The sequence below is a fragment of the Stenella coeruleoalba genome (genome assembly GCF_951394435.1).
Source record: "Stenella coeruleoalba genome assembly, chromosome: 20".
NCBI classification, from domain to species: Eukaryota; Metazoa; Chordata; class Mammalia; order Artiodactyla; family Delphinidae; genus Stenella; species Stenella coeruleoalba.
In genome coordinates, this window is record NC_137166.1 from 56,236,674 (window position 1) to 56,252,069 (window position 15,396).

At 43.9% G+C, this 15,396-nt stretch overlaps 1 protein-coding gene across 1 annotated transcript in view; it reads left to right on the top strand.

Annotated features, from left to right (window-relative positions):
* Nucleotides 1-6,311: 6,311 nt before the first annotated feature.
* NLRP5 (NLR family pyrin domain containing 5) overlaps nucleotides 6,312-15,396 on the top strand; it is a 28,931-nt gene continuing 19,846 nt past the window's right edge. The window contains exons 1-3 of the mRNA XM_079906686.1: nucleotides 6,312-6,609; nucleotides 9,554-9,631; nucleotides 13,051-14,647. Coding sequence (XP_079762812.1) covers nucleotides 6,321-6,609; nucleotides 9,554-9,631; nucleotides 13,051-14,647 — 1,964 coding nt within the window. The 5' untranslated portion in view covers nucleotides 6,312-6,320. The remainder of the gene's footprint in view (nucleotides 6,610-9,553; nucleotides 9,632-13,050; nucleotides 14,648-15,396) is intronic.

Sequence of the window (15,396 nt, forward strand, 5' to 3'; positions counted from 1 at the left end):
TAAGGAACTCTTTTTTAAAAAGTGAAGTGTGGGACTTCCCTGGTGGCGCAGTGGTTGGGAATCTGCCTGCCAATGCAGGGGACACGGGTTCGAGCCCTGCTCCGGGAAGATCCCACATGCCACGGAACAACTGAGCCCGTGTGCCACAACTACTGAAGCCCGTGCACCTAGAGCCCATGCTCTGCAACAAGAGAAGCCACCACAATGAGAAGCCCGCGCACCGCAACAAAGAGTAGCCCCAGGTCTCTGCAACTAGAGAAAGCCCGCGTACAGCAATGAAGACCCCATGCAGCCAAAAATAAATTAATTAATTAAAAATAAATAAATAAAAATAAAAAGTGAAGTATGACTCAACTTTTTTTTTGAAGGAGTTTAGTCCATTAATAAACAAATTAAAGCGAATTTCTCTTGGATGTGTACTAGGCTGAACCTGGACCCAGTTTGGAAGGTCTAGAGGGTGGTTTCCTGAATTCTGTCTCCCTAGTGACCATCACAGGACCTTGAGAAGCTTTAGAATGTGCAGGTGGCCTCCTGTGCAACGTCGTGGAATAGACTGCACATCACAGGGCAGACGCTGCACTTTTTTTTTCTTTTGGCCGCACCATGTGGCTTGTGGGATTTATTTCCCCAACCAGGGATTGAACCCAGGCCCTCTGGACCAGCAGGGAATTCCCCAGACTGCAGTTTTTCAGGTCCTAGCTATCTAGCGCAGGATTAAAGTATTAGGGCAGCATTTAGAACTCAAAGATCTAGAAAGCAGTCATACAAGTATTTTCTTTTGAAACAGTCCTCTTATTCTACACAAAGTGATGACCGGGTATTACCTACATTGGTTTCTCAGCTCTCTAAAGGGGTTTTGTTGCAAAAGTCAGAGCAGTTGAGACCCTCAACCCTACCCCCAGTCCATTCTTCAGCGGTGGACAGAAATAAATGTCCATCCAAAGTCGGACTCTAAAGTGAAAATTTGCTTTAATTTGTTCTCCAGAGCCCAGAATTTCACATGTCATGCATTGCTAAAAGGATTCACAGTGACTGAGGTGAGGCTGCCCAAAATGCTTTGCTGGGGGTGGGCAGGCTCGGAGGTGGGCAACGTAAAGCCAGAGACCTCCCCAACTGACACGTTCCCCAGAAGGACCTAGGAGACCCCCACTTTGCTAAAGCAAGGAGGGAATATGCCTTGAGATGAGCAAGGCTGAAAGTATGATCAAGGTTTCCCATCTTCGTGGCACACTTTATTAACACGGAATCCTTAAAGATGCTGTAGCCTAGCTCCCAGCTCCAGACATCCTGACTTAATTGGAATGGGTGCAGCCTGAGTATGAGGGATTTTAAAAGTTCCCCCAGAGGGAAGAGATATGGGAACAAATGTATATGTATAACTCGTTCACTTTGTTATAAAGCAGAAACTAACACACCATTGTAAAGCAATTATACTCCAATAAAGATGTAAAAAAAAAAAGTTCCCCCAGGTGATTCCAACCTGCAGTGAAGTTTGGGAACCACTGAAGTAGGAGATATTGTTACTGTGGTAACCATTTTGCAATATATCTATGAAATCAACATGTTATACACCTTAAGCCTACACAGCATTGATGATTCCCTCAATAAAGCCAGAAAAAAAGAAAGAACTGCTTTGGGAGGTAACCATTAATGTGGAGGCTCGAGGCACAAGGTAGCTGGTGTTGCTATTAACCGAGATGGGCACTTTTTATTTTTTACACAATTTTCAAAGGTTACTTTCCACTTACACTTATTACAAAATATTGGCTAAATTCCCCCATGCTGTGCACTACCTCCTTGTAGCCTGTCTTACACCCAATAGTTTGTACCTCCTACTCCCCCACCACTCTATTACCCCTCCCCCTCCCCACTAGTAACCAGTGGCTTGTTGCCTATATCTGTGAGTCTGCTTCTTTTTTGTTATATTCACTCGTTTGTTGCATTTTTTTAAGATTCTGCATATAAGTGATAAAATACAGTATTTGTCTTTCTCTGACTTATTTCACTTAGCATAATGCCTCCAAGTCCATTCATGTTGCTGCAACTGGCAAAATGTTCCTTTTATGGCTGAGTAATATTCCATTGTATGTATGTACCACATCTTCTTTATTCATTCCTCTGTTGGTGGACACTTATGTTGCCTCCATATCTTGGTTATCGTGAATAGTGCTGCTATGACCGTTGAGGTGCAGGTATCTTTTCGAATTAAAGTTTTTGTTTTTTTCCAGATATATACCCAGGAGTGGACTTGTTGGGTCATATGGTAGTTTTATTTTTAGTTTTTTGAGAAACTTGCATACTGTTCTCCATAGGGGCTGCCCCAATTTACATTCCCACAACAGTGAAGGAGGGTTCCCTTTCCTCCACACCCTGTCCAGCAGTTGTTACTTGTGGTCTTTCTGGTGATGGCCATTTTGGCAGATGTGAGGGGATAGCTCATTGCATTTTTAATTTGCATTTCCCTGGTGATTAGCAATGGTGAGAAGAGGGGCACTTTAGAATGTTGGAAAAGATTCATTTGATAACAAACAGGTATATATATTATGAGTTCACAGGACTCCAGGTGAGAGAGTTTTATGGAGAAAGTCAATTGAACAAACAACAGCAGCATCATTAGAGAGCGGTCAGTAAATGCCGGGTCTGGTAAAATGAGGACGCACACACACATCATTGCTCTGGGACAACCAGGTGAGGGCTGTAGAGGTCCTGGGCACAGGTGTGCTAAGGGTGCTGCAGCATCCTCACCTGTTAGGTGGGAAGGGGGCGGGGCATGCAGGTGCAGAAAGCAGCGGCTCCACATCTACCCTGGGTCTGGCCGTTTAGAGCCGTGGCAGCCAATGGACGGCAACAACGTCACCGGCCCAAGATTCCCCAAAGGCCCATCACCACGTGGTTGCCAGTTGGGATCTGGTCTTGGAGGCAAGGAGTGAACGTGGTGAGTAGTTTCTCCTGTCTTGTTCCTGGTACCTTTCTCTCCCCGTTTTTCTACATTCCTGGTTGGAACTGTTCGTTGCGCCCTGCTCTGTGCTCCCTCTCTCTCCATTTAGACTAGTCAGAGCCCAGAGACCAAAGATACCCTTAGACAGAAGGAAGTGTCCCATTTCCCCGCTTTGCTGAAAAATCTACCCACAAAACATATCTGTTTGGGGTGTTTCGGTACAGCTCTCAATGCTTCCTAATCTCTAGGTCTAAAGTGCAGGACAGAATTGGGGTGCTCTGACTCAAAGGGTCGAGACCAGCTGATGTCTGGTCCACATCTTACAAGACTCCTTTTTTAATTCTGCTAATAATATGTTCACTATGGCTTACAGCCATCAAAGTGCTATATGGTCCTGAGGGTGTTTGTCAAGGGAGGAAACTGAGTTACAGGTGAGTTAAATGTGTTTGCCTGGGGTGCTAAGAGGTGACTCAATATTTGAAACGGGGTCTAACTTATGTCAAGCCCTGTAATCTTAACTGCTTCTGTGGAATCATTCAAGACACCTGTGCAGCAAATGAACCTATCTACTACAAAACAGAAGCAAACTCACAGACTTGCAAACTCACAGACTTCCCCTTGCCGAGGGGGAAGGGGAAGGGGTGGGTTGGGAGTTTGGGGTTAGCAGGTGCAAACTATTACATATAGAATGGATAAACAACAAGGTCCTACTGTACAGCTCAGGGAACTATAGTCTACACCCTGGGACAAACCATAATGGGAAACAGTATAAAAAAAGTATATATGTGTATAGCTGAATCACTTTTCTGTACAGCAGAAATTAACACAACAATGTGAATCAACTATACTTCAATAAAAAAAAAATTTTTTTAAGATACCTGTGCAGAAACGTGTTTCAGGAAAGAGTATAGATAAAGGATAGAGACAAACACAGTTTTGGTGAGTCATTTGTTCCCAGAAAATAGCTTTGACCACCAGTCTTTTTTTATTTTTTTTTTTGGCTGTGTTGGGTCTTTGTTGCTGTGCGTGCACGGGCTTTTCTCTAGTTGTGGTGAGCAGGGGCTACTCTTCGTTGAGGTGTGTGGGTTTCTCACTGCAGTGGCTTCTCTTGTTGCAGAGCACGGGGCGCACAGGCTTCAGTAGTTGTGGTGCACAGACTTAGTTGCTCTGCAGCATGTGGGATCTTCCCAGACAGGGCTCGAACCCATATCCCCTGCATTGGCAGGCAGATTCTTAATCACTGCGCCACCAGGGAAGTCCCTGACTACCAGTCTTAACTTATATCCCTACAACCTACAGTCCTGCTTCTATTGGAATAATGTCTTTGCCTTCTCACCAATCCTGCCTCGATTTTACAGCAGAAGGTGTCCGTCAGCCTATCCCACGTTAATCCTTCCACCTGGGCTCTCCTCCCATCAATTCACCTGTCTTTTGTGTTTGATGTATCAGTTCCCAGTCTGGGATGTATTGGAAGAGGTGGAGTGTTAGAATCAGATGCACAGGACAATGCTCTTTTCTAAAAGAGAGCAAGCTCTTCCACTTTACAGAACTTTACAGAACCTCTGATTTCAACTCTGTGAAGTGAGGACAATAATAATATTATTATTATAGTAATAATACAGTAATCGTTATATATTGATACTGTTTACAGAAAGTTTACCTGAGATGCTGCAAATCTCCTAAGAAGGGATTTAGATAAGTACTCATTTAATTTTTGTTTTTGCTTTTTTGCGGTACACGGGCCTCTCACTGTTGTGGCCTCTCCGATTGCGGAGCACAGGCTCCGGACGCACAGGCTCAGTGGCCATGGCTCACGGGCCCAGCCACTCCGCGGAATGTGGGATCCTCCCAGACCGGGGCACGAACCCGCGTTCCCCGCATCGGCAGGCGGACTCCCAACCACTGCGCCACCAGGGAAGCCCTATTTATCCTTTTATTAGGAGGTTTTTTTACAGGGAAGAGCCAAAACTGACTACGTGTTGGATCTGTTTCTTTTACTTTAACCTTTGCTTCCTGTTGCCTTTGTTCACTAAAAGGATACTGTCTATACATAATGGCCTGCCTTGGGGAAACCTGCCCTCTGCCTGAAGGTTAAACCAAAGTGCCTTTGTTCAGGGAAACATCTGGACCCTGTTCGACCTGTGAATGGCTGCAAGAAAGAAGAAATTAACACATCCGCTCCTGGAGGCTGGCCATTCCAGGAGATATTTGCAAATCTTATGGCCTTTTTTACTTTACTTCCTCATCTCCTCCCCCTCTCTGTGCTATAAAAGAAGCTGGCATCCAAACCCTGATAAGATGGTTATTCGGAGACTTTAGTCTGCCACCTTCTCAGTCTGCCGGCTTTCCGAACAACTCGTCTCCAATTTATTGGCCTGTCGTTTGGCGAGCAGAGAGAGCTTGGACTTGAGAGCAGTTTTATATTTTCTAGATACAAGTTCCAGATCAGATATTTTCAGATACTTATTAGTATACTTTTTTTTAAGTAGTACCTTCCTTCATCTACCTTTAAATTTATTTATTTTATTTATTTTTGGCTGTGTTGGGTCTTTGTTGCTGCACGTGGGCTTTCTCTAGTTGCGATGAACAGGGGCTACTCTTAGTTGCGGTGCACGGGCTTCTCATTGTGGTGGCTTCTCTTGTTGTGGAGCAGGGGCTCTAGGCACGCAGGCTTCAGTAGTTGCGGCACGTGGGCTCAGTAGTTGTGGCTCGCTGGCTCTAGAGCGCAGGCTCAGTGGTTGTGGCACATGGACTCAGTTGCTCTGCAGCATGTGGGATCTTCCCGGACCAGAGCTTGAACCCGTGTCCCCTGCATTGCCAGGTGGATTCTTAACCACTGTGCCACCAGGGAAGCCCTATCAGTATACTTTTATACCAAAAATCTTTACTGTGTGTGTATAACTGAATGTTATATTAACAGGCACAACCGGAATCAACTGATCTAAAAACTGTGTGACTGATTTTCAGTAAGTGATGGGAACCTATGTGCCAATTCCCTGAGTCTGGCCTGTGAGCCAAGATCATTCACTGGCAAGTGTTTTCAGTCTTACTCTGTGCCAGATGCTATTTCAGGAACTAGGGATACAGGCAGTAAAATATCCCAGAGCTTATATTCTGGTAACAAGATAGATAACGGCGTCAAGTAATTCTAAGTCTATGAAGAATTGTTACCTGTTAATTGGGCTTCTCTCAGTATCTTTCACAAAAGGAATAGAGAATGTCATTCCATCTGGTGAGTCCATTGAGGCTGGTTGTACAAACTTGAGAATTGGATGCAAGGTTCTCTTTTGAATCGTGTCACTTTTCCAACAGGTCCCATTTGCTTCGTTTACCGAAGAATCTACTTCTCCAACAAAACCTGAGCTCTCAGCCTTGCGTTAAGATGGGAGAAGCCAAATTATCCTCCTTTTCCAGCTATGGACTGCAGTGGTGTTTCGAGCAGCTACACAAAGAAGAGTTTCAGTTATTTAAGGCATTACTGAAGGAAAGCGCTTCGGAACCAGCAGCCTGCTCTTTTCCACTGGTTGAAGTGGATAATGCCGATTCGGAACAGCTCACCTCCCTCTTGCATGAGCATTATAAAGAATCTCTTGCCTGGAAGATATCCATTGACATCTTTGAAAAGATGAGCCTGTCGGCCCTCTCAGAGATGGCCAGGGATGAGATGAAAAGTGAGTAAGACAGATTTGGGGCAGATCTAGGGGTAGGAGAAAAGGGAGGTGACCTCAGGTTCCCATGGGAATGGGAAAGGTATCATTGTTCTCTCAGGGAGTCCACCTCTACAGCATGAGTCTGAACTAGGAGAGCTAACTCACTCATTGGTCCACCTCCCTGGCTGGAAGCTAGAGTCATCTCCAGCCTGTGAAACAATGAAGGAGAAGACAGGGGTAGATAAGCCCTCTATCTGGACAGAATTTGGTCAAAGTTAGTAGATGGGATTTGTAGTCAGAAGTGCATAGCTCTGGTGCCACCACAAGTATGACTTATGGCAAATTTTCTCCTACTCTGACCCTTGGATTCTACAACTGGGAACAGTAACTGTGATGCTTATCTGTGCTGTTGCAGAGGTTCCATAAGATAATGTATAGAAAGTCCTTAACAAAGCTTCACTCATTTTTTGAGAACACTAATGGCTGTACAATGGGCATCTCCCTTATTTCTTGCCCCAGACTGAGGGACTAAGGTTCAAGGAACTTCTCTAAGGACTGACCTTCCTCAGAATGTTGGTGCCCATATTATAGCAACGTACTTAGATCAAATTGTGTAGTTATCTTAAGGTATTTAGGAGAAAGGTAGTAGAAAAAAATAATAGCTCTCCTTCATCAGGAGGAATTGTCTCCTCAACTGTGGACAAAAACTTAATGAAGAGCCCCAAGTGTAAGCAATCAGATTGGCCCTAAAGACTTACAGGTATTACATGCCTATATGTAGCTCATCAGCTGTAGCTGCAAAGGACTTGAACAGAAGCTATTCCTTCGGAGCCTCAAAAAAGCCCTGGGTGGAAAACATATTAGTATTATTCACAGGAAATAAGGGTTATAAAATTAAAATAATTGTTGGTGTTTACCAGTCAGTACCCCAGTCTAAATACCATGTTGAAGTTGTCATGTGCTCTGCTATTGATTTTCAAACTCACCCAAAAAATAGGTTCCCCATGACAGAAGCTAAAATAGAGATTCTACCAAGTTACACAAGTTGACCAGGTTCATGACCTAATATGTGACAAAAATTACTTAACATTCATTTTGCGTATCTTTAAATTCTCGTGTAAGCTGACCAAGTTCATGACCTAATATGTGACAAAAATTACTTAACATTCATTTTGCGTATCTTTAACATTCATTTTGCATACTCTCGTGTATCGTGTGCCAGAGATTTATAGCTTGCAATGCAATAGGGAAGAGGGATAAATGGGCAATTTTTTAAATGGATGGTGTAGAAAAATATGTGAAGACTAGAATCACTTCCTAGAAGAAGTAAGGTTTAGACTGAGACAAAAATGAAGAAAAGGAATTAGCCGAGCTAATTGGGTAGAGGAGAACATTCTGAGCAAAAGAGAGCAACATTATGAAGTCTTTAACAAAGAAAGAGGTTGGATAGACCATGAAGCATTGGAGAGAATATGGCAGGAGATGAAGATAAAAAGATGGTCTAGGGGCTTCCCTGGCAGCGCAGTGGTTGAGGGTCCGCCTGCCGATGCAGGGGACACGGGTTCATGCCCTGGTCTGGGAGGATCCCACATGCCGCGGAGCAGCTGGGCCCGTGAGCCATGGCCGTTGAGCCTGCACGTCCGGAGCCTGTGCTCCGCAACGGGAGAGGCCACAACGGTGAGAGGCCTGCGTACCGCAAAAAAAAAAAAGATGGTCTAGAAGTCAGACAGCATCTTGAAAATAATTTTAATAGCAAAGCACAAGCAATTAAATAGTTTTAAAGGGGTAGGGGTAGAAATAATCAAACTGGCATTTCACCATTGTTGCTGAAGTCATGAGTGGTCTGGAAAGAGTCATGAGTGGATATGGGGAGACCAGTTAGGGGTCCATTCTAGCATCCCATGGGAGAAATAAAGGCGGCTTGGACTAGGGTGATGATGGCAGTTAAAGAAAAAGTAGAAATGGAATTGGAAGATATTTTGGAAACAGACACAACAGTTTTTGAGGACTAAATGCAGATGGAGAATATGGAATCAAGCATGGTACCCAAGTTTCTGGCATGAGTTACGGGGTGGATGGGGTTCCATTGCCTCATCCCAGGAAATACTGGAAGAGATTTTTGCAGCAAGTAGATGGGGGAGGGGGAGGGGGAGGGAGGATTGGTCAATGTTAGAGCTTATGAGTTGAAGGTACCTCTATTTGGAGAACTCACAGGCATCTGAGTAGTTAACAAACTATTCTGATGTTCGAGAGAGGTGTTTAAGATGACTCTTGATGATTAACTCTTTTTTAAAATTTATTAATTAATTAATTTATTTTGGCTGCCTTGGGTTTTCATTGCTGCACGCGGGCTTTCTCTAGTTTCAGCGAGTGGGGGCCACTCTTCGTTGTGGTGTGCGGGCTTCTCATCACAGTGGCTTCTCTTGTTGCAGAGCACGGGCTCTAGGCAGGTGGGCTTCAGTAGTTGTGGCACGTGGGCTCAGTAGTTGTGGCTCGCAGGCTCTAGAGCGCAGGCTCAGTAGTTGTGGCACATGGGCTTAGTTGCTCCGCGGCATGTGGGATTTTCCTGGACCAGGGCTCGAACCCGTGTCCCTGCATTGGCAGGCGGATTCTTAACCACTGAGCCACCAGGGAAGCCCTTGACAATTAACTCTTAATAACCATAATATACTGTCTTATTATATGACCTACCCAGGATCACACAGCAAAAATGGGACTGAAATGTACATTTACGTGCTCAAAATTAGACAGTCTTTACTATAAATCTCTGCTGCTTCACCGTGCTGGTGGTATTTGAGGGTCTGTCTCCATTTTTCTCATTTCAGACTAGTCATGGAATAAACTGTGAGATCCTGAGACTAGTCTTTGTTGCCCTCAGTAATTTGGGCAGAGGATGTGCTCATCCCTGATTTGGGGAATTGTCATGACTTTATTGAGACATTATCTCATCTACTCTCTATTGCAGAATATTTACTGGCTGAAATACCAGAACATTCTACACCAACAAAGACGGACCAAGGTCTAAGCATGGAAGAAGTACCAAGTTAGTGGGGGAGAGGGGGGTGGAAAATGGATGTGTATGAATGATGCTGCTATTAACATTTATGTATAAGGAAATTATCACAGAAAAATATTTATTGCGATCTAAGATAGTAATATCTCAGTAAGATATGGGGTAGATATATCTAGTAGAATTTGGCGTTGAGGGTTTCAGAAAAACAGAGGTTCAGAAATTGCTCCCACCTTTCTGTTCAGACAACCTGGTGGATGGTGATGTGGAAAGTCAATGATTTTTTTCAAAAATATTGATTGATGGATTGACCGATTTGGCTGCACAGGGTCTTAGTTGTGGCACACGGGATCTTCGTTGCCACATTCAGGATCTTAGTTGCAGCCTGTGAACTCTTCATTGTGGCATGGCATGTGGCATCTTAGTTCCCGGACCAGGGATTGAACCTGGGCCCCCTGCATTTGGGAGCGCGGAGTCTCAGCCATTGGACCACCAGGGAAGTCCCGAAAGTCCATGAAGTAAATTTCAAACTCTGAAATCACTTCAAGCTGGGCTTTTATTCCATCCGTACAACATAACGTATGTTGGCAGGTGTGGGTTACTTTAATCATTCCTTGGACAAATACTTGAAAACCTAATAGCGGGCAGTATTGTCCGTTTTCAGTTGGAATGGGTAGTAACAAATACCAACAATGACGACATTTCTAGAATACTTGCCGTGGGCCGGGCGCTGTTCTCACATTTTGGGATTATGTTGTGGGATCCTACACCTGTCTCATAAGGGAGGTATTAATATCCCCATTTTATTGATGAAAAACTACCATAGAGTGATGGTGTGGGGCTAAAATTAGATTTCTGTATAAGGGAATGAGCCAAATATCTGTTCCAAGGTAAGTTCAGAAAGAGAAGCTTCTTTCTAATTATCATTTACGGGACACTTACCAGAAGGAGTAAGTTTTTGGTTAGAGGTAAAAGCTGAAATGAGTTTTTGGTGCATTGAATTTGAGGTCCCTTTAAGGTAGTGAGTTAGACATATGATCCTGGATTTTTAGGGAAGAAATCAGCACTAGAGAGCAATATTTGGAACTCTTAAGTACAGACATGATCACTAAATCCATGGAAGAAGAAAAGGTGTCTCCCCCCGACCCCTAGTATCCCCTTTGGTAACCCTAAGTTTGTTGTCTATGTCTGTGAGTCTGTTCGTTTTGTAAATAAGTTCATTTGTATCATTTTTTAGATCCCACATATAAGTGGTATCATATGATATTTGTCTTTGACTTACCTCACTTAATATGATAAACTCTAGGTCCATTCATGTTGCTGCAAATGGCATTATTTCATTTTTTATGGCTGAGTAATATTCCATTGTATATATACACAACACTGTATATAAAATAGGTATATTTAAAACATATATAAAACAGGTACCTACTGTATAGCACAGGGAACTATATTCAATATCTTATAATAAACCATAATGGAAAATAATCTGAAAAAGAATATGTGTTTATATATACTCATAAATATATATAAATAAATATATATACAAATATTAATATAAATATATATAAACTGAATCACATTGCTATATAGTTGAAAATAACACAACATTGTAAATTAACTGTACTTCAATTTAAAAAAAAAAGAAGAAAAAGAAAAAGCGGCTGAGGAAGAGGCAAAGAAGGGTTGAATTCAACTGCAGCCTCTCTTTCTGGGGTTCCTCTACCTCTGCAAAAACCTACAACCCAGGAGCACAGTCTGTCCTTTTGACGGAAGATAATACATCAGTGTGACCTCAGCAAATGGACCTTGTTCAGATCTCAGAGGGTCTGCTGCTTGTGGGTTCAATACAGATCTGTTCATGACCTTCCTGATGCAGAACAATGAAGTTTAAGATTTGGAACTTTTGTGTAGAGATTTTATGTAGGGCTAGTCACTGTCTCATGCACTTGTATAGAGAGAGTCTTACTCTCTCTCTCTTTTTTTTAAAGATAATGGTAGTACCAGCAAATGTAAGGGACCGGATAGGAATTTTTAAATTTTTTTTAATTTTTATTTTATATTGGTGTATGGTCGATTTACAGTGTTGTGTTCGTTTCAGGTTTAGAGCAAAGTGATTCAGTAACACATATATATCTCTTCTTTTTCATATTCTTTTCCCAACACAGAATATTGTGTTCCCTGTGCTATACAGTAGGTCCTTGTCGGTTACCTATTTTATATATAGTAGTGTGTATACTTTTCTCCCTCCCCGCCCCCGCCATTTCCCATTTTGGTAACCATAAGTTTCTTTTCTAGGTCTGTGAGTCTCCTGTTTTGTAAGGAAGTTCATTTGTATCCATTCTTCGATTCCACTTATAAGTGATATCTATGATACTTGTCTTTCTCTGTCCCACTTACTTCACGTAGTATGATCATCTAATTTTTTATGTTAGTGCATACCTATTGGATGTCAGAGACGGTTAAAGAGGCTACAGGGATGGAGGTAAAATGACAAGGTATTTTTCTCATGGAGCTCACCTTGGAAGCTGGGAGCTAGATGATTAAACACATAAAAGAATTGCCATTTATGACAAGTGTTGGGAATAAAATAAAGAGGGTAAGGTTGAAAGAATTACACTTTTTAATGCTAATACTGGCCATTGCTCATCTTTGCCAAGCCCCGTGCCGATAAATATCGAATGCACTTTCTGTTCCTTAAATATTTGTCGCAGCCCTTGAAGAGGATGTCCATCTCATCTTATGGGTGAGGAAATGGAGGTCCAGAAAATGAGGCAACTTGTTCCAAATCACAGACACTATAGAGCTTCGAGTTGCAGGCAGTACCGGTCTAACTTCAAAGGCTGTGCTTACCTCCCCGTAAACAGCAGTATCCCGTCACATGGAGCTGTTTCTCCACAGTAGCCCGGGATTCCTGGGCTGGAACTGAATGTGCATGCCCACCCCGAGGTCTGGAACGCAGGGCCAGGCACGCATCCTCAGCTCCCCCAAGCTTCTCTGTCTTTCAGAGACCACATAGGCATGTTCAATGTAGATTATTCAGTGAATACGTAGTTGTGTGTCCACAGGGCACCAGGCGCTGTTACAATACTGAAGAAACAGTAGCAAGTAGCAAAGTCCCTGCACAGAATCCATTGCCGGAGACAGACAATAAGCAAACAAAAATGTAACCTATCAGGTATGAAGTCCTGGAAAGAGAAATCAGGTTAAAGGGACACAGAGCTATTTGGCAGAGCATCAGTAAACTTTGAGGAAGTGATCTTCATACAGGGACAGAGCTTGTTATATGTAAGTTGCTAGGAAGAAACAAAAGACCCACAGCTGTAGGCTGTGTGACTTAGGATCCACTCGGTCTGCGGTTTTTGTTTTGCTTTTCTGCTAGTTTTTTTTACTGAAATCCAGACTTTCTTCAAACTCTCTATCTCGTTCTTCTTCTCTCCTGTCCGACTCAGGCCACAGAGATGACCAACAAGACTATAAGAGTCACGTGATGAGGAAATTCTCCACGAAGCTGGATGCACACCACAGCTTTGAAAAATTTGCCTCTGACTGTCCAGATGTGCACGTGTTGTTGGGGGCTTTTAATCCAGACCAGGGGGGCTTCCGGCCTCTCACTGTGGTTCTACACGGAAAGGCGGGGATCGGGAAATCAGCTCTGGCCAGAAGGATCCTGCTGTTCTGGGCACAAGGTGAGCTCTACCAGGGCATGTTCTCCTATGTCTTTTTCCTCCACGCCAGAGAGGTACAGCGGACGAGGGAGTGCAGCTTTGCAGAGTTAATCTCCAGGCAGTGGCCAGACACCCAGGTCCAGGTGGAGGAGATCCTGTCCCAACCAGAAAGGCTCTTGTTTGTGGTTGACGGATTTGAGGACCTGGACCTCGCCTTCAAAGACGATGACTCAAATCTCTCTGGAGACTGGGCGGAGAAGCAGCCCGTGTCCGTCTTGATGCACAGTCTTCTGAAGAAAGTCTTACTTCCCGAGTCTTCCCTGATCATCACCGTCCGAGACTCGGGCATAGAAAAGCTCCAGTCCGTGCTCCTGTCTCCCCATTACCTGTTGGTTGGGGGACTCTCAGTGGAAAAAAGGATGCAGTTGCTTCTTGAGCATATGAAGCATGAACATCAAAAGATGCAAACCTTGCGTTCAGTAGTGGGCAACCATGAGGTGTTTGACAAGTGCCAGGTGTCCGTCGTGTGCTCCCTGGTCTGTGAGGCTCTCAACCTGCAAGAGGCACCAGGAAAGAGCCTTTCCATCACTTGCCAGACTCTCACGGGCTTGTATGCCTCATTCGTGTTCCATCAGCTCGCTCCAAAAGATGCAGTCAGGAGCTGTCTGCGTCAGGAGGAAAGAGTCACCTTGAAGGGCTTGTGCCAGATGGCTGTGGAAGGCGTGTGGAATACGAAGTTCGTGTTTTACAGCGATGACCTGGGCATTCACGGACTGAAGGAACCTGAGCTCTCCGCTCTGTTTCACACAAGCATCCTTCTCCAAGGCAGCCGCTGTGAAGAGTGTTACATGTTCTTACACCTCAGCCTCCAGGAGTTCTTTGCTGCCTTGTACTATGTCCTGGAAGGATGGGAAGGAGAGGGGGACCCCTACCCTCTGTTCACTGAGAATGTAAAGAGTTTGATGGAACTCAAGCAAATCGACTTCAACGTCCACTTGGTCCAGATGAAGAGGTTCTTGTTTGGCCTCATGAGCAAAGAGGTGATGGGGGCGCTGGGAACCCTCCTGGGATCTCCTGTCCCCCTGGTGGCAAAGCAGAGGCTTCTGCACTGGATCTCTTTGTTGGGTCAACACACCAACACCACTGCCCCGCTAGACTTCCTTGACGCCTTCTACTGTCTTTTTGAGACACAGGATGACGAGTTTGTTCGCTCGGCATTGAACAGCTTCCAAGAAGTGTGGCTTCCGCTGAACCGGCCAATGGACTTAATAGTGTCTTCTTTCTGTTTCCGGCATTGCCAGTATTTACGGAAAATTCGGTTGGATGTCAGAGAGGTCCCAAAGCATGAATTTGCTGAGTCATGGCCCAGCATTCCCCAAGGGTGAGTACCTTATCTCTGCAATTCGTTTTTTTCTTTCCATCTTTGGGAGGGGAGCTATAATTGACAAATGAAAATTGCATATATTTAAGATGTATGCCTTGGTGTTTTGATATACCTGAAATAATCATCACCGTCAAGCGAATTAACATACCCATTACCTCTTATAGTTATCATTTTCTTTGTGTGTGTGTGTGAGAGCCAGCGTGTGTGTGGTGAAAACACTTAAGACTACCTACTATCCCTAGGCACATCGTTGTACATTAGCTCTCCAGCATGTATTTATCCTGCACAACTGAAACTTTGTACCCTTTGGCCAACATCTCCCCATTTCCCCCACCCCCAGCCCCAGGCAACCACCACTCTACATTCTGCTTCTATGAATTCGACTCTTTTAGAATCTCCGTGTAAGTGAGATCATGCATGTCTCTCTGTTACTGCTTTTTTTAGCATAATACCCTCTAGCTTCATCCCAGTTGTTGCAAATGGCAGGACTTCCTTCTCTTTTAAGGCTGAATGATATTCCATTTTGTGTGTATACCACATTTTCTTTATCCACTTATCCACTGACGGACACTTAGGTTGTTTCCATGTCTTGGCTATTGTGAATAATAGAGTACAAATATCTCTTTGGGATCCTGATTTCAATTCTCTGATATACCCCCAGAAGTGGGATTGCTGGATCATGTGGTAGTTCTATTTTTAATCTGGGGGGGAAACTCCATACTGTTTTCAGTAGTGGCTGCACCCTC